The 25,689-nt window shown below is 45.8% G+C and overlaps 1 protein-coding gene across 1 annotated transcript in view; it reads left to right on the forward strand.

The window, feature by feature from the left end:
• AXDND1 (axonemal dynein light chain domain containing 1) overlaps positions 1–25,689 on the forward strand; it is a 108,916-nt gene that overhangs the window by 37,014 nt on the left and 46,213 nt on the right. Inside the window, exons 11-15 of the mRNA XM_068239732.1 lie at positions 8,618–8,738; positions 10,677–10,778; positions 11,626–11,792; positions 14,652–14,727; positions 24,557–24,791. Of these exons, the coding sequence (XP_068095833.1) occupies positions 8,618–8,738; positions 10,677–10,778; positions 11,626–11,792; positions 14,652–14,727; positions 24,557–24,791 (701 nt within the window). The remainder of the gene's footprint in view (positions 1–8,617; positions 8,739–10,676; positions 10,779–11,625; positions 11,793–14,651; positions 14,728–24,556; positions 24,792–25,689) is intronic.

Raw genomic sequence — 25,689 nt, forward strand, 5'->3', positions numbered from 1 at the left:
ATCCTTGTTGATCTGGTGTCACAAGATCACTCATGAAGTTTTTGCCGTCTCCACAGCACTGTCAGAATAATGTTTTCTGTTATCCAAGGCAAAGGTCCAAACTGTCCCCCTTCTTTTGTGCTGCCTAGAGTTGTCCATTCCTAAGGTGCCCCCTCTTAATACTTTACCCAAGGCAGATGCCTCTGCTGCCAACCTGTAGACATTATTCATTAAGATACGCATTTTTCCAGTGTGATCGTTTGCAGTTTATATGCTGCTTGCAATGGAACCAGCCAAATACAGCTATTTATTTTGATTGGACCAATTTCAAGCTGCATACAAATACAAACAAATTGTGCATCAAGCCAGAAAAATGACTACCTAGAGACTCCCCATCTTGCTTCAGTACTTGCTAGCTGTGCAGAGAGGGGGTTTGTTACTTATTTTCACTGATCACTTGATTGTAAGAAAACTCAACACCTCTGTACCACAATCTCATTTGTATCACAATCCCCATTAGGAACCTTCTGGAATAGTGTGCAAGCTGAAATATGGTTTATGGTATTTTCCAGGAATGCCTGCACTGTATGCAGCTGAACTGAAAGGATTGCCTCATGGGCGTAGCAATCACCCCATGCGACTCCTGCTATCGCAGGGGGGCCCAGAGGCTATAGGGGCCCTTCCCCCCAACCTCAAGTGCAGCCAATTAGCAAATAAACCTCCCCATTCACTCATGAAAACCATGTGCAGGAGTGTGTCTAATTTTTTCCTGCTTCCAGAGGCTGCTTCACACCAGAACACTCTGCTGCCATTCACCGGCTCCCAATTTCATGGGGCTCGTGGACAAAGGGGGACCCATGCAATCATTTTTGCAGGGGGCCCTTTTGAGTCTAGTTACGCCCATTGCCCCATTCTTAGCAAGATATTTTTTTTTCCAGTAAGTATAATGATGGGGAGTCTATGACAAGTAGTGTTGGGCGAACATCTAGATGTTCGGGTTCGGGCCGAACAGGCCGAACATGTCCGCGATGTTCGGGTGTTCGACCCGAACTCCGAACATAATGGAAGTCAATGGGGACCCGAACTTTTGTGCTTTGTAAAGCCTCCTTACATGCTACATACCCCAAATTTACAGGGTATGTGCACCTTGGGAGTGGGTACAAGAGGAAAAAAAAATTTAGCAAAAAGAGCTTATAGTTTTTGAGAAAATCGATTTTAAAGTTTCAAAGGGAAAACTGTCTTTTAAATGCGGGAAATGTCTGTTTTCTTTGCACAGGTAACATGCTTTTTGTCGGCATGCAGTCATAAATGTAATACATATAAGAGGTTCCAGGAAAAGGGACCGGTAATGCTAACCCAGCAGCAGCACACGTGATGGAACAGGAGGAGGGTGGCGCAGGAGGAGAAGGCCACGCTTTGAGACACAACAACCCAGGCCTTGCATGAGGACAAGAAGCGTGCGGATAGCATGCTTTGTACCACCATGCAGTCATAAATGTAATAAAGATAAGTGGTTCAATAAACAGGGACCACGCGGCAACGCTAACCCAGCAGCAGCACACGTGATGGAACAGGAGGAGGCGCAGGAGGAGAAGGCCACGCTTTGTGAGACACAACAACCCAGGCCTTGCATGAGGACAAAAAGCGTGCGGAGAGCATGCTTTGTACCGCCATGTAGTCATAAATGTAATAAAGATAAGAGGTTCAATAAACAGGGACCACGCGGCAACGCTAACCCAGCAGCAGCAGCAGCAGCAGCACACGTGATGGAACAGGAGGAGGCGCAGGAGGAGAAGGCCACGCTTTGTGAGACACAACAACCCAGGCCTTGCATGAGGACAAAAAGCGTGCGGATAGCATGCTTTGTACCGCCATGTAGTCATAAATGTAATAAAGATAAGAGGTTCCATAAACAGGGACCGGCAACGCTAACCCAGCAGCAGCAGCAGCAGCAGCACACGTGATGGAACAGGAGGAGGCGCAGGAGGAGAAGGCCACGCTTTGTGAGACACAACAACCCAGGCCTTGCATGAGGAGAAAAAGCGTGCGGATAGCATGCTTTGTACCGCCATGTAGTCATAAATGTAATAAAGATAAGAGGTTCCATAAACAGGGACCACGCGGCAACGGTAACCCAGCAGCAGCAGCAGCAGCAGCAGCACACGTGATGGAACAGGAGGAGGCGCAGGAGGAGAAGGCCACGCTTTGTGAGACACAACAACCCAGGCCTTGCATGAGGACAAAAAGCGTGCGGATATAGCAGCAATGCTTTTTGCCGCCATGCAGTCATAAATGTAATACAGATGAGAGGTTCAATAAACAGGGACCGGAAACGCTAAACCATCCCAGATGTTCATCGGTCATGTTACTTGGTTGGGGTCCAGGAGTGTTGCGTAGTCGTTTCCAATCCAGGATTGATTCATTTTAATTTGAGTCAGACGGTCTGCATTTTCTGTGGAGAGGCGGATACGCCGATCTGTGATGATGCCTCCGGCAGCACTGAAACAGCGTTCCGACATAACGCTGGCTGCCGGGCAAGCCAGCACCTCTATTGCGTACATTGCCAGTTCGTGCCAGGTGTCTAGCTTCATGCCCGGTTTCAGGTCCAGCGGTGCCAGCCACAAATCCGTCTGTTCCTTTATTCCCCTCCAAATTTCCTCCCCTGTGTGCTGCTTATCCCCAAGGCAGATCAGCTTCAGCAACGCTTGCTGACGCATGCCAACAGCTGTGCTGCACTGCTTCCACGATCCTACTGCTGCTGGTGCTGGGTTAGCATTTCCGGATGAGGTACAGCTTTGAGATGCGTTGGAGGAGAAGGAGTCAGAGAGGTAGGTGCTGCTGTTGTTATCCAGCTGTTTGCGGCGTGGGCAACACCCGCGCCGTAGCAGGTGAGGAATCGCTGCCAGGCTCCACAAGGTTCACCCAGTGCGCGGTAAGGGAGATGTATCGACCCTGGCCGAACGCACTCGTCCAGGTGTCAGTGGTGAGGTGAACCTTGCAGGCAACGGCATTCTTCAAGCTTCGGGTTATTTAGCTGACCACGTGCTCATGCAACTCAGGCACTGCAGAGCGCGCAAAGTGGTAGCGGCTGGGAACAACGTAACGTGGGATGGCCACTGACATCATGCCCTTGAAGCTGTTTGTCTCCACCACTCGATATGGCAGCATTTCGCAGGCCAGAAGCTTGGCTATGCTGGCTGGCTGTTACTGCCACGGCCCGGGGGTCATTTGCTGGCAATTTCCTCTTGTGCTCAAACATCTCAGAGACAGACAACTCAACCGTAGCGCTGCACACCGAAGGGCTGTTGGTTGTTGTGTTTGATGAACACTGGGAGACCTCAAGAGCACTAGTCCGGAAAGTGACAGTGTCAGCATCGTCTGATGTTTGTGAATGTTGTGAACCACGCAATGGCTGGGCTACTGCTGCTGCTGAGGCGGGTCTGGTGGTGAGTCTGGTGAACCCAAGGGAGGCAGTGTTGCTGGTGGTACCCTGTCCTGCCGCGTTTGCCCACAGAGTGGGATGTTTGGATAGAATGTGGCGGCTCATGCTGGTGGTGGAGAGGTTGTTAATACTTTTCCCCCTGCTCAGGCGGGTCTTGCACACCTTGCAAATCGCCATGGTAACATCCTCAGTGCAGTCTTCAAAGAAAGCCCAGACTTTAACTGGCTGAGGACTCGGACCTCGTGCGTGATGTGCTGGTGCTGCTTAACCCACTGCTGGACGCTTGAGAGGTCATCCAAGTAATTATCTGGTCCTGTTCTTTTGGATCTGTGAGGGTTGTTGTCCTGGACAACATGGGCAGTATTGAGTGGGTTTTCTTGGGTGCTCCCCTGTGGCCTGTACGTGAACCGTCAGGGGAAACACCTCTTCCCTTGCCCCTCCCTCTTTCACCGGATTTCTTCCTCATTTCACTTATCCTTAAAGTACACGCTGACTGGCAGCAGTACAGTGGCAGTACAGAAATGCTATACAGTGGTGGGTGAGCGGTGTACCACTATTGTCAGCAGTGACACAGAGCACAATGCTATACAGTGGCGGGTGAGCGGTGTACTACTGTTCCCAGCAGACACAGAGTGGAAGTAAACACAATGCTATATAGTGTGGCTGAGCCGTGTACACAGAGTGGCATTAAACACAATGCTATATAGTCTGCTATATAGTCACCCCGAACAGGGTGATGTTCTGCAGAACCCGAACAGTGGCAAACACTGTTCGCCCAACACTACTGGGAGGGAACGCAGATTTTAGTACCTAAACACACGATACAACATGTTTTCCGGGGTCGGACTCTGAGGCACATACAGATGGTCCCGATCATCATCCTCATCATACAACTCTTCTCCTGAGTCTGACCCACCCACCACCTCTGCCACCCCAACATCCCCAGACACAGACCCCTCATCGTCCTCAACATTAACTTGGGATGCTGGCCTGAGCCAGACCTCCTCCTCCACATCAGGCCCCATCATCTCCTCAATGGCAGCCCTCATTAATCGCTCTGGCGACGGACTGATGGACACAACGTTCTCCTCCGGGGAGGGCTGCTGCTGACCACTGGCTGCTGGGGTGGATGTTATAGCTTGCGTGGGGCGTTGGCTGTTGCTGTTGTTGGGAGTGCTGCTCACAGCGGAGGTCTCTGGGGAACTCATGTTGAGCTCATATAGTGGTTGACGGTGAGTGGAGTATTACTGATCCCAGCAATATACACACTGACTGGCAGAGTACGCAATGCTATATAGTGTGGCTGAGCGGTGTACACAGAGTGGCAGTAAACACAATGCTATATAGTCTGGCTGAGCGAGCGGTGTACTACTGTTCCCAGCAGAATCAGAGTGGCAGTAAACAATGGTATATAGTCTGGCTGAGCGGTGTACACAGAGTGTCAGTAAACAATGGTATATAGTCTGGCTGAGCGAGCGGTGTACTACTGTTCCCAGCAGAATCAGAGTGGCAGTAAACAATGGTATATAGTCTGGCTGAGCGGTGTACACAGAGTGTCAGTAAACAATGGTATATAGTCTGGCTGAGCGAGCGGTGTACTACTGTTCCCAGCAGAATCAGAGTGGCAGTAAACAATGGTATATAGTCTGGCTGAGCGGTGTACACAGAGTGTCAGTAAACAATGGTATATAGTCTGGCTGAGCGGTGTACACACAATGCTATATAGTCTGCTATATAGTGTCAGTAAACAATGGTATATAGTCTGGCTGAGCGAGCGGTGTACTACTGTTCCCAGCAGAATCAGAGTGGCAGTAAACAATGGTATATAGTCTGGCTGAGCGGTGTACACAGAGTTTCAGTAAACAATGGTATATAGTCTGGCTGAGCGGTGTACACAGAGTGTCAGTAAACAATGGTATATAGTCTGGCTGAGCGGTGTACACAGAGTGGCAGTAAACACAATGCTATATAGTCTGGCTGAGCGAGCGGTGTACTACTGTTCCCAGCAGAATCAGAGTGGCAGTAAACAATGGTATATAGTCTGGCTGAGCGGTGTACACAGAGTGTCAGTAAACAATGGTATATAGTCTGGCTGAGCGGTGTACACAGAGTGTCAGTAAACAATGGTATATAGTCTGGCTGAGCGGTGTACACAGAGTGGCAGTAAACACAATGCTATATACTCTGGCTGAGCGAGCGGTGTACTACTGTTCCCAGCAGACACAGAACAGTGAACAGAATGCTATATAGTGTGGCTGAGCGAGCGGTGTACCACTATTCCCAGCAGACACAGAACAGTGAACAGAATGCTATATAGTGTGGCTGAGCGGGCGGTGTACCACTATTCCCAGCAGACACAGAACAGTGAACAGAATGCTATATAGTGTGGATGAGCGAGCGGTGTACCACTATTCCCAGCAGACACAGAACAGTAAACAGAATGCTATATAGTGTGGCTGAGCGAGCGGTGTACCACTATTCCCAGCAGACACAGAACAGTGAACAGAATGCTATATAGTGTGGCTGAGCGAGCGGTGTACCACTATTCCCAGCAGACACAGAACAGTGCACAGAATGCTATATAGTGTGGCTGAGCGAGCGGTGTACCACTATTCCCAGCAGACACAGAACAGTAAACAGAATGCTATATAGTGTGGCTGAGCGAGCGGTGTACCACTATTCCCAGCAGACACAGAACAGTAAACAGAATGCTATATAGTGTGGCTGAGCGAGCGGTGTACCACTATTCCAAGCAGACACAGAACAGTGAACAGAATGCTATATAGTGTGGCTGAGCGAGCGGTGTACCACTATTCCCAGCAGACACAGAGTGGCAGTAAACAGAATGCTATATAGTGTGGCTGAGCGAGGTACACAGAGTGGCAGTAAACAGAATGCTATATAGTGTGGCTGAGCAAGCGGTGTACTACTATTCCCAGCAGACACAGAGTGGCAGTAAACAGAATGCTATATAGTGTGGCTGAGCGAGGTACACAGAGTGGCAGTAAACAGAATGCTATATAGTGTGGCTGAGCAAGCGGTGTACTACTGTTCCCAGCAGTGACACAATGACAGGGGGGACCCTGGCTAGCGTGGCTGGAGCGCGAACTACCCTGCCTGCCTACCCAAAGCTAAACCCACAGACAAATGGCGGAGATATGACGTGGTTCGGGTATTTATTTACCCGAACCACGTGACCGTTCGGCCAATCAGAGCGCGTTCGGGTCCGAACCACGTGACCCGTTCGGCCAATCACAGCGCTAGCCGAACGTTCGGGGAACGTTCGGCCATGCGCTCTTAGTTCGGCCATATGGCCGAACGGTTTGGCCGAGCACCGTCAGGTGTTCGGCCGAACTCGAACATCACCCGAACAGGGTGATGTTCTGCAGAACCCGAACAGTGGCGAACACTGTTCGCCCAACACTAATGACAAGCAGCAGAGTTTAGATAGTGATAGATGAATAAACAGAATATTGAGCAACAGTGCCACCTGCAGGCAAGACACGTTGTTTGCAATAAACATATTGAAGATGACACATACAAATTCCTTTACAAATTGCTGACTGTTGTTTTAATTTGCATTCTGGGGTCTGTAAACTATGTCAGCTAAGTGAGTTGCTTGTCTAGAAATCACCTGGATTTTGCTGGTTGCTATGTTCATACCGTCATTCCTAACAGAGAGGATATTTTTCCTCTCCTTCTGTAACAGCCAGATTTTTCCTCACCTTCTGTAAGGGACAGTTTACACTATGAGTGATTGCGCTCGGTTTGCAGATCGTCAGTGATTGCCAAAGCGCTACAGGAGTGCCACCCTATGAGGGTGTACTCACTGTAGAGTTTCGATTTGGACAAAAAAGCATTTTGACAAAAGCATTTTTAGAGCGTTGTTTTTCTTAAAGGAATGTGCAAAATTGCACATTCCTTTAAAAATCACTCTCAAAATTGCTTTGCAAAATCGCAGTCGCTCAGGCCTTGTTCACGTTGCGTTCGGCTTGCATGTCTGTCCGCGGTTGGCTTTTTTTCGGTATTTTTTAAAAACGTTTTCTGGTGATTTTCTGCATGTTCGCACGTTTTTGTGGGTGTTTTTGTATGCGCTTTTGCAGGGCACTTCCATCTATTGATCCGGGAAAAGAATCCTGGAAAAAATAAATACAATGTATTTTTTTTTTTTTTTTTTAAAACGCTTGCCAAAGCGATTTTGTGAGTGTTTTGCATTTTTCCAATACATTCCATTGAGGCAAAGCGCCTCAAAAATGGCTCAAGCACCGCTTTTCTAAATGGATCGCAAACGAACCACTCAGATATGAACTCTCTCATACAGAATCATTGCACAAGCGCTTTCAGGGCGATTTTGAAAATCGCCTGTCCTTAAAATTTTACAAAAACGCCTATAAAGTGAACAAGGCCTAAGCAAATTCATTTTGTGTGAACCAGGCCTAACAGTGAGGAGATTTTTCCTCACCTCCTGTAACTCTGGTGAGATTTTTTCCTTACCTCTGTAACAGCAAGGAGATTTTTCCTCACCTCCTGTAACAGCGAGGAGATTTCTCCTCACCTCCTGTAACTGGGGTGAGATTTTTCCTCACCTCCTGTAACAGCGGGGAGATTTTTTCCTCACCTCTGTAACAGCGGGGAGATTTTTCCTCACCTCTGTAACAGCGAGGAGATTTTTCCTCACCTCTGTAACAGCAAGGAGATTTTTCCTCACCTCTTGTAACAACGAGGAGATTTTTCTTTACTTCCTGTAACAGCGGGGAGATTTTTTTCTTACCTCCTGTAACAGCGAGGAGATTTTACTTTACCTCCTGTAACAGAGAGGAGATTTTTTTCTCACCTCCTGTAACAGCGAGGAGTTTTTTCTTCACTTCCTGTAACAGCGGGGAGATTTTTCCTCACCTCCTGTAACAGCGAGGAGATTTTTCCTCACCTCCTGTAACAGCGAGAAGAATTTTCCTCACCTCCTGTAACAGCGAGGAGATTTTTCTTTACCTCCTGTAATGGCAATGAGAGTTTTCCATGTATTTCCATGTATTCAAAAGTGCGATTCTGTATTTGCGATCTTGCTCATAAAGAATCACACTTGCAAAGAATCACATAATTTTTTTAATAGCGAAAAATCACACTGCTTTTTGAAACGTCTAAGCATGATCCCTGTCTTAAAAGCACATATCCTCACTCACATTTCCAATTCTGCAGCCTTCTGGAGGAGTATCGGGAATTGTATGAACTACAGAGGGGTCGGCTGGAGAAGCAGGTCACTCATCTCACAGAGGACAGAGATCTGTGGAGTTCTGCCACTTATCGGCTGGCTAGAAAGGTGACTAGACAAAGCTTGCAGAAAACCATTGGTTAATACACATCCAACCATGTCCCATCTATCACTCGAATGAAACGTCTCATACGTAATGCAAACAGCAGTTTCCTTTTCTTCTGTATCATGTTGTTTTTAGTCTCACATCTGTCGGCTACATGCACTCTATGTACAGCACTGCGTAATATATTGGTGAATAGAAAAACAGACTCCCTACCAAGGATTAGACATATCTATCTATCTATAAAACACTCAAAGGATAACACCATCCACTAACTAGTAATAGTAAAAAAAAACAAGCAGGAATGAATGAGGTCACATTTGTAAAGGGCTTTGTTGCTAGGGGACTCTAATCTCATGGGAAGTGAAGATCAGTGGCCACTAAGAGCACACTCAGTAAGCTACTCTAGCTGTTACCCCTACCAGTCTGGGGTAACTTTTCTTAAAGGACAACTGATGTGAGGAAAATATGGAGGCTGCCATATTTATTTACTTTTAAACAATCCCAGTTGCCTGGCAGCCCTGCTGATCTATTTGGCTGCAATAGTGTCTGAATCACATCGGAAACAGGCATGCAGCTAATCTTGTCAGTTCTGGCAACATTGTCAGAAACAGCTGATCTGCTGCATGCTTGTTTATGGTCTATGGCTAAAAGTATTAGAGGCAGATGATCAGCAGGGTAGCCGGACAACTAGTATTGCTTAAATGGAAATAAATATGGCAGCATCCATATACCTCTCGCTTCAGTTGTTCTTTAAGGGCAAGCATGAATTATAGTTTTATGAACACTGATTATGAGAAACATCAGTTGTGCCTGTTCTTCACAATTCTACAACAAGGCGGGTGTGATGTACTTGTGAATAGGGCTTTGGTGCTGATGGTTCAGCACAATGTATTTCTGTGAACGAACTGTCAGCTGTCACACCTAACATAACCCCGCCCTCTATCTAGCAATATTATCCCCCTCAAGCCAAACATAATGAACCTAGTGCCATTTAGTATCATCTTTCGCCAAATGTAAACGAATTCCCCAAATGGACTCCCTATTCACCACTAAGCCAAAACACTGCAGCCAAGGAGAAGGAATGCTTCCCCAAGATGATCACAGCTGAGGATATACAGATAAAATGTGTGTTAACATACAAATAAAAATAATAATAATAATAATATGAATAGTATAATGTCAGCACAGGCAGCTGAGTTTTGTGCGAGGTACAGCTCTGCTTTTGTTGCTACCTGAAGAATACTCACAACTCTAATAATCTTAGTGTACCCGAGCCAAAACTCGGGTAAAAATTGAGATACTTTCCAAAACAGAAGGAAGCCTCAGGATTCAATTGAGGCTTCCTTCCCTGCTCTGATGTCCCCTGTCCCTGAGCATGGACCCCAGAAGATTAGCGACAAGGCATTCTTCTTGCAGCGTGACCGTGCGAGCCAGCCCGCACATGTGCAGTAAGCTAGTGCTGTGGGCTCCGTGCTACTGTGCATGCAAGGTCGAGCTCACGTGTCTACTACATGGTCATGCTGCAAGAACAAGAGCTGCGCGGCCCGATGTGGAGATGGGCCGTGCTCAGCAAAAGGGGACATCGGACCACCAAGAGAAGCCTTAATAGGACCTGAGGCTTCCCTCTCTTCAGGTAAGTATCTTACTTCGATCCCGAGCTCCGGCTCGCAATTGCTTTAAAGATGAACAGAAGCCATGAAGCCTAAGCTGAGGTACATTACAATACTCCTGTCTGCTACTGTTCAGCACCAGACAGGTGGACAGGGTCTGGAGGAGTTCACTGCCTTGCGAGTCACGTTGCGTTTTATGTTACTCCGATGCTTCCTCCTTCCAAACATGAAGAAGGAAGTATTGTAGTCATGTGAAGTGCAATGTTACTTCTTTGTTTTTAATAAATGACCCTATCGGTGTTTAACAACTTTCATCTGTCCTTTTTCCAGGTGATAGAAGCAAACCAACTACAACTGGCTCGCAAGATGTACTTGAGTGAAAAGGCCTGGACTAAGGTTGTCAGGCATTTCCTTGTGCTTCTTGCATCAAATGTGAGTTAATGTTTGATCTATCAGCATGTAAACACAAAATATAAATAGTGTTTCTTAGTATTATCGACATTCATTTTCTATGAAATACTTTGATATGGGTACACAGTTGACTATATTATTTTTAAAGCATAGTTCTTGTGTAAGCAGTAAATAGCTGCTAAACTACTAAAAATATATCCGGACTGTCCCAGCTTGCTACCGCGCAAACCTGCTGTGTCCACGACCACAAAGACCTTTAGAGACATCTTAAGACTGATGTTATGAATGTATATTTCTGTGGCACCGCCTTACTCTGATATAGATTGCATGAGCCTGGACAGGAGGAAAACAACAATTAACCAAGTGGGAATTTCCTGTCTGATCACTGATTTCTTTTGAGATACGCCAGGATCAGGGATCGATTTTTGGATTGATCCCGTTAATATGATCGGATTGGTTAGAAAGTTTTTGTCCATTAGTGGTCCCAAATGATGATTTCCGAACTTTCATATGAAGAATCGTTCATAAACGATTGTTCAGCAAATTGTATCATTAGTGACCACCTTTATACCGTCTATTCTTGATTCTGTTATTGATTCCCACCGCATACATTATCTTGCTTTGTGTTTTTTATGGATTATAGATGTATGTTGTTCAATAAAGCTTGCATTATGTTATACTGTGGTGGTGTAGTACAGCTTTCTACAGACCCCTTTTATCCACCTTTTTAATACTTTTAATTATTTTGAATGGTTTGGGTCCCCTTTCGTTTTTTTATTGGATTCAGTTATTTGTGCATCATCTTTTCTTCTTGCCAACGGTTACAGTTAAACCTTATTTTTTTACAATTACCATCGCCCTCATATAGGACACAAAGGACCTTTCAGAAATCCAGCAAACCACAGAGAAGTGGCGTGAGCACATGGCCCGCTTTGACCAAGAGGTGAAGCGCAGTGAAGAGTCGAGCAGAGAGAAACTGCGAATCATCTGTACCGACCTGAAGAAATGGCACTTATATTTTCAAGAGAAAGTCTTGTAAGCTGTTTATTAATAGTCTTCCTAGCTTTAAAAAATATGATACATTATTTAGGGATACTAAAAAGCCAAGCAATTTAACATCTGCCCTCCCTAGAACCAACCATCATCCACCTCAAAAATATTTCTCCATAGGATTTGCTTTAGTAGACACAGACAGGCTTAAAATTTCTGTTTTGAGTAATGTCACTTCAACATGAATCTTCCCATTTTGAACCCAGGAAGCATAAAATGTGACAGCCAGAGGTTTGTTACTGGGGATGATCAGTATGATGCAAATATTTCTGAGTTCCTACAGATTTATGTAAATGGTTATGCGATTATGCGCAGCTTAAAAACGAACCAATCAAGTCCCACCCAGGTTTAAAATAATTGGTCCATTTTCAAGCTGCATATATTTGCCTAAACATGTATATAAATCTGCATGGACTCGAAGATATTTGCATCTCATTGATCATCCCTAGTTGTTACCTTTTCTCTCTGTACTGAAAGCGACCGTGTAGTGAGAGGGATATGGAGGCTGCCATATTAATTTCATTTTAAAAATGTCAGCTGTCCGGCCATCTTGCTAAACATTTGACCTCAGAAGTGTCTGAATCACACACCTGAAAGAAGCATGTGGTTAGAAGAAGAGAAGAACCGAGAGCCCGATATGGTGTAGTATGTCAAGGTAATTGGATAATTAGAAAGAGTATGAATTGTATACTCACAAACCAGGGTTACCTCCAGGCAACCACTGTATAGGCAGGTGAGGAGATTAGCCTGTCCTCACTCAGGAATAAGAAGTCGCTCTCTGTAGGCTTGAAAAACAAGAAGGGGTATCCCCCTCCACCAAAGGTGGATACAATCAGTATTATGGTAGAGAACAGAGGCGCCAAAAGGATAAAAACAATATTTAAAAGTTTTAAAATTATTGCTTAGGAGGCAGTGGTGGACTCACCTCCCACAAGCAGACACAACAACTGTGTATTCACAAAAGGGACATTTATTGGTATACTCCAAATAAGGTCGCAACGCGTTTCGCAGGTCAAACCCGCTTCATCAGGCAATTATAGGAAGGAGCACACAACAGCAGTATGTCCAGATAGCACCTGGCGCCTCAGCACCTGAGGCGCCAGGTGCTATCTGGACATACTGCTGTTGTGTGCTCCTTCCTATAATTGCCTGATGAAGCGGGTTTGACCTGCGAAACGCGTTGCGACCTTATTTGGAGTATACCAATAAATGTCCCTTTTGTGAATACACAGTTGTTGTGTCTGCTTGTGGGAGGTGAGTCCACCACTGCCTCCTAAGCAATAATTTTAAAACTTTTAAATATTGTTTTTATCCTTTTGGCGCCTCTGTTCTCTACCATAATACATGTGGTTAGAGTTTACTCTGGGCACCTGGATCTGCATACTCGTTCTGGTTCTGTAGCTTAAAGAGACTCTGTAACAAAAATGTCATCCTGTTTTCTACCATCCTACAAGTTCCTAAACCTGTTCTAATGTGCTCTTGTTTACTGCAGCACTTGTCCCCTGTCAGACTTGTCGCCCTGTGTCTGGAAGGCTGCCAACTTCAGTGTTGTGGATCTGTGATGCACGTCCCCCTCCAGGCCCCCTCTATGTACACTCCCGTGTGTGTTTTATTTACATTAGCCAGCTTTTCTCTGCTCTCTTATCTTTTACAAGCTGGATAAATCCTCCTCTGTTCACATACTGAGGAGTCACATACTGAGGAATTACAGACACTGGAGCTGTCTGCAGGAAGAAACAATCAGCTTGTAACTCTTCAGTGGAGGAGAGCTGCAGGGGGAAAGAAACACAAATGATCTCTTGAGATTCAAAAGGAATGCTGTATACAGCCTGCTTGTGTATGGATGTATTTTCTATGTGTGGACATACTGTACATCTACCTACTTCTGGTTTTGGTGGCCATTTTGTTTGTTTACAAACAAACTTTTTAAAACTGTTTTTGACTACTTTTAATGCGGCGCGGAGTGGCGAAATTGTGACAGAGGGGAATAGGAGATGTCCCCTAACGCACTGGTATGTTTACTTTTGTGCGATTTTAACAATACAGATTCTCTTTAAAGTATTTAATCTGCAAGTGCAAACTTAGTGACTCATAGCAAATATGGCAAGTCATTGAATAGGCTGGGGGAGGACAGGGGGTATTGCAGTGCAAATAATTGTGGAATGTAGCCTCTCTCTCTGCTTTTAAAGAACAAGTGACACCCAGGCTAACCTAGAAATAAAAAACACATATATAAGTAGATAAATACCAGTTCTACTTACATACTGATGAACTGTCCACGTTCTGATTCCTTTGAATTCTATAAAGGAAAAGCAGAGTATCCTATTCTAGACAATTTCCATCTTGGTTACCTATGAATGAAGCTAATCCTGACATCATTTCCTCTCTCACTCACTCTCACTCTTTTCTCCTCTTGCTAATTGTGTATTGTTACCCGCCCTCCTCCTAGAGTCTTCAGACACATCCACTGAGGTCTATACTAGGAAGTGCTCTGTCTTATGTCATTAGAAGGAGGAGGGAAATAAAGGGAGGAGGAGGAGGAATATATTATAGATAAAAAGATCCCCCCAGCATGCAACTGTTTGGCAATGGCAATTAAAGGGCCAGTGCTTCTAAGGTATGTGATAACCCCAAACCATAACAGCAGAAACATTTTTGAAAATTTTAAATGCAGGATTAGCATCTTTATCACTTAATACACTCAGACCAGTTGCTGTTGAAATGTGATTTCTATGGTGACAATCCCGCTTTAAGAGATAAATTATGTACTCAGTTTGTCTCTCACGTTGATTACTTTCTTCAGTGGTGACAATGGCTTCAGTTTTGGTTCTCTTCTTGCATCAGTGTAGACTGGAAGTATTCCAGAGTGCCCGAAGAGGTGGCTGTATCAGCACTGGAAGACCTGAAGACCTGGGAAAATGTATGTAGGTTTCATAATTCAATATGTATAAATTTGCGTAGAAAATACAAATACAGTGCATTCATGTAAAAATGAACTGTAATGGTTGGGTGCTGCAACTCAGACGTCTGATTTTTAGGTGATCTGCAGTATCACCAATAATGCAGACACTATACCCAGGGCCGGATTTACAGCTCAGGAGCCTATAGGCACATAAGCTCTGGCGCCCTAAACTCCGCCCCTTAACACATACCACACCCCCTAATGTCACGCCCCCTTTTCTTATTTAATAAAGCCACACAATGTAATGTAGATATCTAGATAGGTAGGTGGGAGGGTACAGCAGGTAGGTATAGAGAGCACAGAGAGGAGTCAGTGGGGGAAGCAGGTGGGAGAATACAGTAGAGGTAGGTATAGATAGCACAGAGAGTAGAAATTGGGGGTAGGTGGGTGGGAGAGCACAGAAAGGAGTCAGTGGGGGTAGGTAGGTATAGAGAGCACAGAGAGGAGTCAGTGGGGGTAGGTAGGTGGGAGAGCACAGAGAGGAGTCAGTGGGGGTAGGTAGGTGGGAGAGTACAGCAGGCCAGGTAGGTGAAGAGAGCAACATGCTGAGAGCAGTCAGTGGAAGGGTTAAAGTGGACCTGAAAAGAACTTCCGCTCTGCTCTAAAAGATACACAACAGCATAATAACATTTAAAGATTCATTACAGCTGATACAAAACATGCAATAAATCTGCATTGTGTCTACTTTCTTCTTTCATGGAAGCAGACATAGGCTTAACATCCTGTGCTTTCAAATGAGCTTAAAGGAGTCATCAATCAGATAATGCTACCCCCAGTACTGCTTACCCAAGGCTTTCTCCAGCCCCTGGCATCCGCTATGTCCCTTGCCGCAGCTCCGCTCTTCGCAGTTGGCACGTGGTCCCTGACGGTGCCTCGCCAGCGTCCTCTACTGTGCCACTGTCAATCACCTCCACATAGTCCAGAGCGTACTGCGCAGGCGCAAAATTATTGACCCTGCGCAGTACACCCCAGGCCACGTGGAGGTGATCGACAGCGGCGCTCACACAGGTGCAGTAGAGGACGATCTGGAGGTCTGGGACTGGGGTCCAGCGGCAGAAAGTGGAGCTGCAGCAAGGGACAAGGCGGCTACAGGGCCTGGAGGAAGCCCTGGGTAAGTAGTACTGGGGGTAGCATTATCTAATTAATGACTCCTACACTGGCAGTCAGGTGACACAGGGGAGAATTGAGATTAGACACAGATTAGCAAGAATTAGACAGGCTAAATTAGATAGGCTGAACGCTCTACTACATGCAGTGCACATCTTCATGTTTACCTTCTGTCCTGTGCACGAGTTCAGGCAGGCAGCTTTCCTAGGAGACGGAGGGGGCGGAGCCACAGAAACTTCAAGTCCCTCCTTACTCAATTATGCTGCGCGGCTCAGGACAGCGGCTGAGGGGAACTTGGGGGCAGAAGAAGGACTGAGGAGACCGAATGCGATCCGGAGGAGCGGCAGCCGCCCAAGTGTCGGTGGTAACAGGGAGGATGCATTGCTCAAAGATCCTCCATGCGTTCCAGGCAGCTAACGTCACTCCTGAGCAGCGCCCCCTGCGTCCTCTCCATGGTTACATGCAGCGTGACATGGAGGGGACGCAGGGGGCGCTGCTGAAGAGTGACATCAGTGCTGGGTCTGGAACGCACGACGAAGCATTTTACATGCACCGCTCCCGAACGATGGAGCCGCTGCCTGCTGCCACATTGCAGGGAGGGAAGGAGGGAGGAAGAGAAACAGGCACTTTGGGCGGACACTGATCCACCCGCCCCTCACAAACGGCTCCGCCCCTAGGCACGTGCCTACAGTTCCTAATGGTAAATCCGGCCCAGACTATACCTGATTATGTGATGATCTGCAGAATCACCAATAATACAAGTATAGCGGGTAAAGATACAGAGAGAGTTGTGTATTGGTGCAACCGTAACTTTAATAGTTTTGCAAGACCTTACCAGAGGAGCTGGTAAGGTACTATCAGTACACTGACTGTATAATAGACAAGACCCTTCCAGCGGGCTGGAATAGGTACAAACAGAGAGAGTACAGAAATATACAAACTAGTCCCTACCAGAGGAGCTGGCAAGGTACTAGTAAAATAAGTGACTGTATAGACTTGAACAGACCTTCCCAGAGGGGCTAGGAAGGTGCTAACAATCACTAATAGAGCAGTAAGAACTATCTCACCAGAGGAGCTGGTGAACCAGTAATACCTCACCAGTGGCAAAGGCCCACTGGTGAGTAGAGAGAGGTCAGACAGGCTGGGTTCGGCAACAGAGAGGGAAATATCAGTACAGAATCGTGAGACAGAGGGATAACGAGTAATCAGGCAGAGGTTCAGCAACTAGTCAGATAGGCAGAGGTACAGAAACGTTTAAGCAGAAAGCAAGATCAGAGGTATAGCCAGAATCGTACACAGGTAATCAATATAACAACAATAATCCTAGTCTTGGTGTGAAGTCCTTGGTTTCAACGCCTGGAACTAGTCTAAGGTCTAAGAGGTAACACAAAGTATTCACGACAGCAGACCCCGAGCAAATGCCGGACAGAGGCTTAAGAAGCAGAGGGAGACTCCCAGCCACTCCCACCTTGGATTTCCGCCAATCCGAGCAGCTAGAGTCATCCCTGATGTCAGCCGACCGGCAGGTCAGCTGACGCGCCTACTGCCCGCATAAAGGTCCCGTCTCCGCGCGCGCCCGCGCAAGACAGAAACCCTATGAGCTGGAGACAACACCGTTCCCGACGTGCTAGACGCCAAGGGAACGGATAACACCTGAGAGCCAGGGAGAGAGGCGGCTGCAGACACCCCCTGCGAGTCAGCAGCCGCCATATCCATGCTTGTTACATAAACTTGCTAAAAGTTAAATAGCGCATTCACATATCTTTATAAAGCATTTTTGGTTTAGGTTTGTTTAACTTTCTGATTACATGCAAAAATATGCTACACAAATATGCGTTTATGCTTTTTTTAAATTAAAAAACAAACAAACTTTATTCTACTGACTTTAAAAAGGGCCTCCCATGATGCTGTTTACCTCTACAAAAGAGCCTTTCCAACAGGTCCAGGAGGCATGATGTGATGACATCATTGTTTATTAAGCTCTACAAACATATAAGGGATGTATTACAGACCAAGCTCCAGGAACTTAACCACTTCCCGACCGCCGTATGTACAATTGGCGGCCGGGAAGTGCACCCCGCAAGGACCGCCGTATTGACAATTGGCGGCGGTCCTTGTAGGGGCATGGGCGGAGCGATCGCGTCATCAGTGACGCGATCCTCCGCCTCCGCCTGGCGCCGCTCACCCGCCGCAACATCCCGCCGGCCATACGAAAGCGCCGGCGGGATGTTAACCCGACGATCGCAGCATACAAAGTGTATAATACACTTTGTAATGTTTACAAAGTGTATTATACAAGCTGCCTCCTGCCCTGGTGGTCCCAATGTCCGAGGGACCACCAGGGCAGGCTGCAGCCACCCTAGTCTGCACCAAGCACACTGATTTTTCCCCCCCCCTGCCCCAGATCGCCCACAGCACCCATCAGACCCCCCCCTGCCCACCCCCCAGACCCCTGTTTGCACCCTATCACCCCCCTAATCACCCATCAATCACTCCCTGTCACTATCTGTCAACGCTATTTTTTTTTTGTATCCCCCCCCTGCCCCCCGCTCCCTCCTGATCACCCCCCACCCCTCAGATTCTCCCCAGACCCCCCCCCCCATGTACTGTATGCATCTATCCCCCCTGATCACCTGTCAATCACCTGTCAATCACCTGTCCATCACCTGTCAATCACCCGTCAATCACCCGTCAATCATCCCCTGTCACTGCCACCCATCAATCAGCCCCTAACCTGCCCCTTGCGGGCAATCTGATCACCCCCCCACACCAATAGATCGCCCGCAGATCCGACATCAGATCACCTCCAAAATCCATTGTTTACATCTATTCTCTACTCTAAACACCCACTAATTACCCATCAATCACCCATCAATCACCCCCTATCACCACCTGTCACTTTTACCTATCAGATCAGACCCTAATCTGCCCCTTGCGGGCACCCAATCACCCGCCCACACGCTCAGATTGCCCTCTGACCCCCCCTTATCAATTCACCAGTGCATTAATTACATCTGTTCTTCCCTGTAATAACCCACTGATCACCTGTCAATCACCTGCCAATCACCTATCACCCATCAATCACCACCTGTCACCCCCTGTCACTGCCACCCATCAATCAGCCCCTAACCTGCCCCTTGCGGGCAATCTGATCACCCACCCACACCATTAGATCGCCCGCAAACCCGCCGTCAGATTACCTCCCAAATGTATTGTTTACATCTGTTATCTTCTCTAAACACCCACTAATTACCCATCAATCACCCCCTATCACCAACCGTCACTGTTACCTATCAGATCAGACCCTAATCTGCCCCTTGCGGGCACCCAATCACCCGCCCACACGCTCAGATTGCCCTCAGACCCCCCCCCCCCCCCCCCTTATAAATTCGCCAGTGCATTAATTACATCTGGCCTTCCGTGTAATAACCCACTGATCACCTGTCAATCATCTGCCAATCACCTATCACCCATCAATCACCCCCTGTCACTGCCACCCAACAATCAGCCCCTAACCTGCCCCTTGCGGGCAAACTGATCACCCACCCACACCAATAGATCGCCCGCAGATCCGACATCAGATCACCACCCAAGCGCAGTGTTTCCATCTATTCTCTCCTCTAAACACCCACTAATTACCCATCAATCACCCCCTATCACCAACCGTCACTGTTACCCATCAGATCAGACCCTAATCTGCCCCTTGCGGGCACCCAATCGCCCGCCTACACGCTCAGATTGCCCTCAGACCCCCCCTTATCAATTCGCCAGTGCAATATTTACATCTGTTCTCCCCTGTAATAACCCACTGATTACCTGTCAATCACCTATCAATCACCCATCAATCACCCCCTGTCACTGCCACCCATCAATCACCCCCTGTCACTGCCGCCCATCAATCACCCGCTGTCACTGCCACCCATCAATAAGCCCCTAACCTGCCCCTTGCGGGCAATCTGATCACCCACCCACACCAATAGATCGCCCGCAGATCCGACGTCCGATCACCTCCCAAGTGCAGTGTTTACATCTGTTCTCTACCCTAAACACCCACTAATTACCCATCAATCACCCCCTGTCACTGCTACCTATCAGATTAGACCCCTATCTGCCCCTAGGGCACTCAATCACCCGCCCACACCCTCAGAATGCCCTCAGACCCCAGCCCTGATCACCTCGCCAGTGCATTGCTTGCATCTATTCCCCCCTCTAATCACACCTTGAGACACCCATCAATCACCTCCTGTCACCCCCTAGCACACCTACCCATCAGATCAGGCCCCAATTTGCCCCGTGTGGGCTCCTGATCACTCGGCCAAACCCTCAGATCCCCCTCAGACCCCCTTCCGATCACCTCCCCAGTGCATTGATTGCATCTATTTTCCCCTCTAACCACCCCCTGAGACACCCATCAATCACCTCCTGTCACCCCCCTAGCACTCCTATCCATCAGATCAGGCCCAATACAACCTGTCATCTAAAAGGCCACCCTGCTTATGACCGGTTACACAAAATTCGCCCCCTCATAGACCACCTGTCATCAAAATTTGCAGATGCTTATACCCCTGAACAGTCATTTTGAGACATTTGGTTTCCAGACTACTCACGGTTTTGGGCCTGTAAAATGCCAGGGCGGTATAGGAACCCCACAAGTGACCCCATTTTAGAAAAAAAGACACCCCAAGGTATTCTGTTAGGTGTATGACGAGTTCATAGAAGATTTTATTTTTTGTCAAAAGTTAGCGGAAATTGATTTTTATTGGTTTTTTTTCACAAAGTGTCATTACTTGTGACAAAAAATAAAATCTTCTATGAACTCGCCATACACCTAACGGAATACCTTGGGGTGTCTTCTTTCTAAAATGGGGTCACTTGTGGGGTTCCTATACTGCCCTTGCATTTTAGGGGCCCTAAACCGCGAGGAGTAGTCTAGAAAACAAATGCCTCAAAATGACCTGTGAATAGGACGTTGGGCCCCTTAGCGCACCTAGGCTGCAAAAAAGTGTCACACATGTGGTACCGCCGTACTCAGGAAAAGTAGTATAATGTGTTTTGGGGTGTATTTTTACACATACCCATGCTGGGTAGGAGAAATTTCTATGTAAATGGACAATTGTGTGTAAAAAAATCAAACAATTGTCATTTACAGAGATATTTCTCCCACTTAGCATGGGTATGTGTAAAAATACACCCCAAAACGCATTATACTACTTCTCCTGAGTACGGCGGTACCACATGTGTGGCACTTTTTTTTACACCCTAAGTACGCTAAGGGGCCCAAAGTCCAATGAGTACCTTTAGGATTTCGCAGGTCATTTTGCGACATTTGGTTTTAAGACTACTCCTCACGGTTTAGGGCCCCTAAAATGCCAGGGCAGTATAGGAACCCCACAAATGACCCCATTCTAGAAAGAAGACACCCAAAGGTATTCCGTACGGAGTATGGTGAGTTCATAGAAGATTTTATTTTTTGTCACAAGTTAGCGGAAAATGACACTTTGTGAAAAAAAACAATTAAAATCAATTTCCGCTAACTTGTGACAAAAAAATAAAAACTTCTATGAACTCACCATACTCCTAACGGAATACCTTGGGGTGTCTTCTTTCTAAAATGGGGTCATTTGTGGGGTTCCTATACTGCCCTGGCATTTTAGGGGCCCTAAACCGTGAGGAGTAGTCTTGAAACAAAAATGACCTGTGAAATCCTAAAGGTACTCATTGGACTTTGGGCCCCTTAGTGCAGTTAGGGTGCAAAAAAGTGCCACACATGTGGTATCGCCGTACTCGGGAGAAGTAGTATAATGTGTTTTGGGGTGTATTTTTACACATACCCATGCTGGGTGGGAGAAATACTTCTGTAAATGACAATCTTTTGATTTTTTTACACACAATTGTCCATTTACAGAGGTATTTCTCCCCCCCAGCATGGGTATGTGTAAAAATACACCCCAAAACACATTGTACTACTTCTCCCGAGTATGGCGATACCACATGTGTGGCACTTTTTTGCACCCTAACTGCGCTAAAGGGCCCAAAGTCCAATGAGTACCTTTAGGATTTCACAGGTCATTTTGAGAAATTTCGTTTCAAGACTACTCCTCACGGTTTAGGGCCCCTAAAATGCCAGGGCAGTATAGGAACCCCACAAATGACCCCATTTTAGAAAGAAGACACCCCAAGGTATTTCGTTAGTAGTATGGCGAGTTCATAGAAGATTTTATTTTTTGTCACAAGTTAGCGGAAATTGATTTTAATTGTGTTTTTTCACAAAGTGTCATTTTCCGCTAACTTTTGACAAAAAATAAAATCTTCTATGAACTCACCATACTCCTAACGGAATACCTTGGGGTGTCTTCTTTCTAAAATGGGGTCATTTGTGGGGTTCCTATACTGCCCTGGCATTTTAGGGGCCCTAAACCGTGAGGAGTAGTCTTGAAACGAAATTTCTCAAAATGACCTGTGAAATCCTAAAGGTACTCATTGGACTTTGGGCCCTTTAGCGCAGTTAGGGTGCAAAAAAGTGCCACACATGTGGTATTGCCGTACTCAGGAGAAGTAGTATAATGTGTTTTGTGGTGTATTTTTACACATACTCATGCTGAGTGGGAGAAAGATCTCTGTAAATGGACAATTGTGTGTAAAAAAAATTAACAAATTGTCATTTACAGAGATATTTCTCCCACCCAGCATGGGTATGTGTAAAAATACACCCCAAAACACATTATACTACTTCTCCTGAGTACGGCAATACCACATGTGTGGCACTTTTTTGCAGCCTTACTGTGCTAAGGGGTCCAAAGTACAATGAGCCCCTTTAGGCTTTACAGGGGTGCTTACAATTTAGCACCCCCCAAAATGTCAGAACAGTAAACACACCCCACAAATGACCCCATTTTGGAAAGTAGACCCTTCAAGGTATTCAGAGAGGGGCATGGTGAGTCCGTGGCAGATTTCATTTTTTTGGAAAATTTTTTTCTTTTTTTTTTTTTTCTCACAAAGTGTCATTTTCCGCTTACTTGTGACAAAAAATAATATCTTCTATGAACTCACTATGCCTCTCAGTGAATACTTTGGGATGTCTTCTTTCCAAAATGGGGTAATTTGGGGGGTATTTATACTATCCTGGAATTCTAGCCCCTCATGAAACATGACAGGGGGTCAGAAAAGTCATAGATGCTTGAAAATGAGAAAATTCACTTTTTGCACCATAGTTTGTAAACGCTATAACTTTTACCCAAACCAATAAATATACACTGAATGGTTTTTTTTTTATCAAAAACGTTTGTCCACATTTTTCGCGCTGCATGTATACAGAAATTTTACTTTATTTGAAAAATGTCAGCACAGAAAGTTAAAAAAATCATTTTTTTGCCAAAATTCATGTCTTTTTTGCTGAATATAATAAAAAGTAAAAATCGCAGGAGCAATCAAATAGCACCAAAAGAAAGCTTTATTAGTGACAAGAAAAGGAGCCAAAATTCATTTAGGTGGTAGGTTGTATGAGCGAGCAATAAACCGTGAAAGCTGCAGTGGTCTGAATGGAAAAAAAGTGGCCGGTCCTTAAGGGGTAGAAAGCCCTAGGTCCTCAAGTGGTTAAAGAGGACCTCCAAAGTAAATAAAAAAAACACGGCAGCCTGCAAGTAAAAGAAAATTATATATTTACCCGACAAGCCTTGTCTCGAACTCCCTTCATCACCCGACTTCCGGCACCTGGCCCTGCCTCCTTTCTCTCCGCAGAGAAACACGACAAGCTATTTACAGCTTGGTGTTTTTCTCCGGGGAGAGAGAGGAGGCGGGGCCAGGCGCCAGAAGTCGGGTGATGCAGGGACTTTGGGACGGCATCGCAGGACAAGACTTCTCAGGCAAATATAACTTTCTTTTACTTGCAGGCTGCCGGATTTTCTTATTAACGCTGGAGGTCCTCTTGAACATTACAAGAAAAAAGAGAGGACTCTGACTGCCTGGCACAAACACTATTAACAAGTAGTACAACTACTACTCCACACATGGTGAAAATTGATCAAAAATGGAGCAGATGTCCAGATTGAGGATTCTGATTGGTTGCTCAAAGCAAATGCTCCACTTCTGTGCTTATTTTGCACTAGATTAACTCCAGTTTTTCATACACCATTTTTTGCCCCATTGTTGTGAAAATCCATTGTCATCCTGGAGGTTACAGTATTGATGACCCCGACTTGAAAATTAAATGAATCTGCAGAGACAGAGATTTCTGCTCAATACTCACAGAGCATCGCTGAGAATCATCTCCGTTGAACACTAGCTGAGCTAATTGTTCTCCTCCTTAACCCTCCCACTTGAAGCCACTACATTGCACCATAGCCCCTCCTTTCCCATTATAGCAACAGAATTCATCACTAGCCTTAAGGCTAGTGGCACATCTGTTCAGAACTCAGCCCTAAACTGTTGCCCAGGGAACTGACTCCCAATTCTTGTGGAAGGGAGATAGAATTTGTGCATATGTATGTACTTTAAGGCTAGTCTGAGAACAAAGGGAGGCATTAACCAGTATTAGTATAGTGTTCCTAATAAAGTGCTCAGTGAGTAAAAATGACAGTGAATAAAAATTGACATGCCAGATTGTACAGTCATGAAAGTACATGTAATGACCTTATGGAAATACTTTCACTCTGTTCATGTTTTGCCCTACATGTACCCACAGATGTTGAGTGAAGAACAGCAGCAGTATGAGGGGAATAAGGTTCTGAGCAATCAGGAGTCTCTGAAGGCTGCTGCTGACATTCAGAAGGAGTGGACTCAGCTTGGAGAAAAGGTTCTTAGACGACATCAGGGCTTAGATGGCAAACCTGCCCCAGAGCAAGAGGCTATGGATGACTTGAACAACACCATAGAACTGCTATGTCAGCAGTACAAGACAAGAGTGGAGGGGGAAAATGGTAAGATAGACACAAACAGTCACCAATCAATCGATCACACTGTAGAAAGTAGAAAGACGTAATGTATAGAAACAGAACCATTATTTAAAAGGCTGCTGTTTACCTGTAATAAAACAAACAAAAAATAATAATTACATCCAGTTTATAGATATTTGACTATTATATCCAGATTATATTCGATATTTTCACAGACCTTATGGCCAACCTTAATTTGTCTGTTTTAAGATTTTTTTTTTTACAAAGACTGTTTTTAAGACTTTTTATACATTTTGTTTGCGTTCAGCATATTCAGGGCAGCATATTCAGGGCGTACTGTCTTTCTGAATCTTCCAGAACTTTTGAACCCACCTGCATAACAGTGAAGGGAATCTTTGGGCCTTGGAAATGCTCAGATCAGAACTTAATGCTCATTTTAATGTCATATACAGTGTTTTCAAACCACTAACTAAATAGTTCTTTACTTTATTAAGTGATACTTAAATATATATCCGATACTAAATATGATGTATCAACTATCCTTTTCTTACTTCTTGGCAGGAATAGCGGTAGAGTATTGTACCGTGTTAGCCATAAGTAAAAGCAAGAAAATTTGAATCAGGATGATACCATTTATTGGCTAACATAAACCAGTTAATGTTTACAGTACAGTATATCTACTCCTCTAAAAACTTCATCTAAAGTCCAGGGGAGTAGATATTCATACTCCTGCTGTGCGCACTCTCGCTCACTTGTGCAAACGCTCACACACTCGTTCTCACCGCTGCACGTTAGCCTGGAGATCAATGAATGGGAACATAGTTCCCATTCATTGTTCTAGTTCCCCGTGTCAATGATCGTGGCATCAATTAGATGTCTGCGGTCATTTGTAAACACTGTAAGTTACACTTAAACGCATTAG

Source organism: Hyperolius riggenbachi, chromosome 6 (assembly GCF_040937935.1).
Source record: "Hyperolius riggenbachi isolate aHypRig1 chromosome 6, aHypRig1.pri, whole genome shotgun sequence".
Lineage (NCBI taxonomy): Eukaryota > Metazoa > Chordata > Amphibia > Anura > Hyperoliidae > Hyperolius > Hyperolius riggenbachi.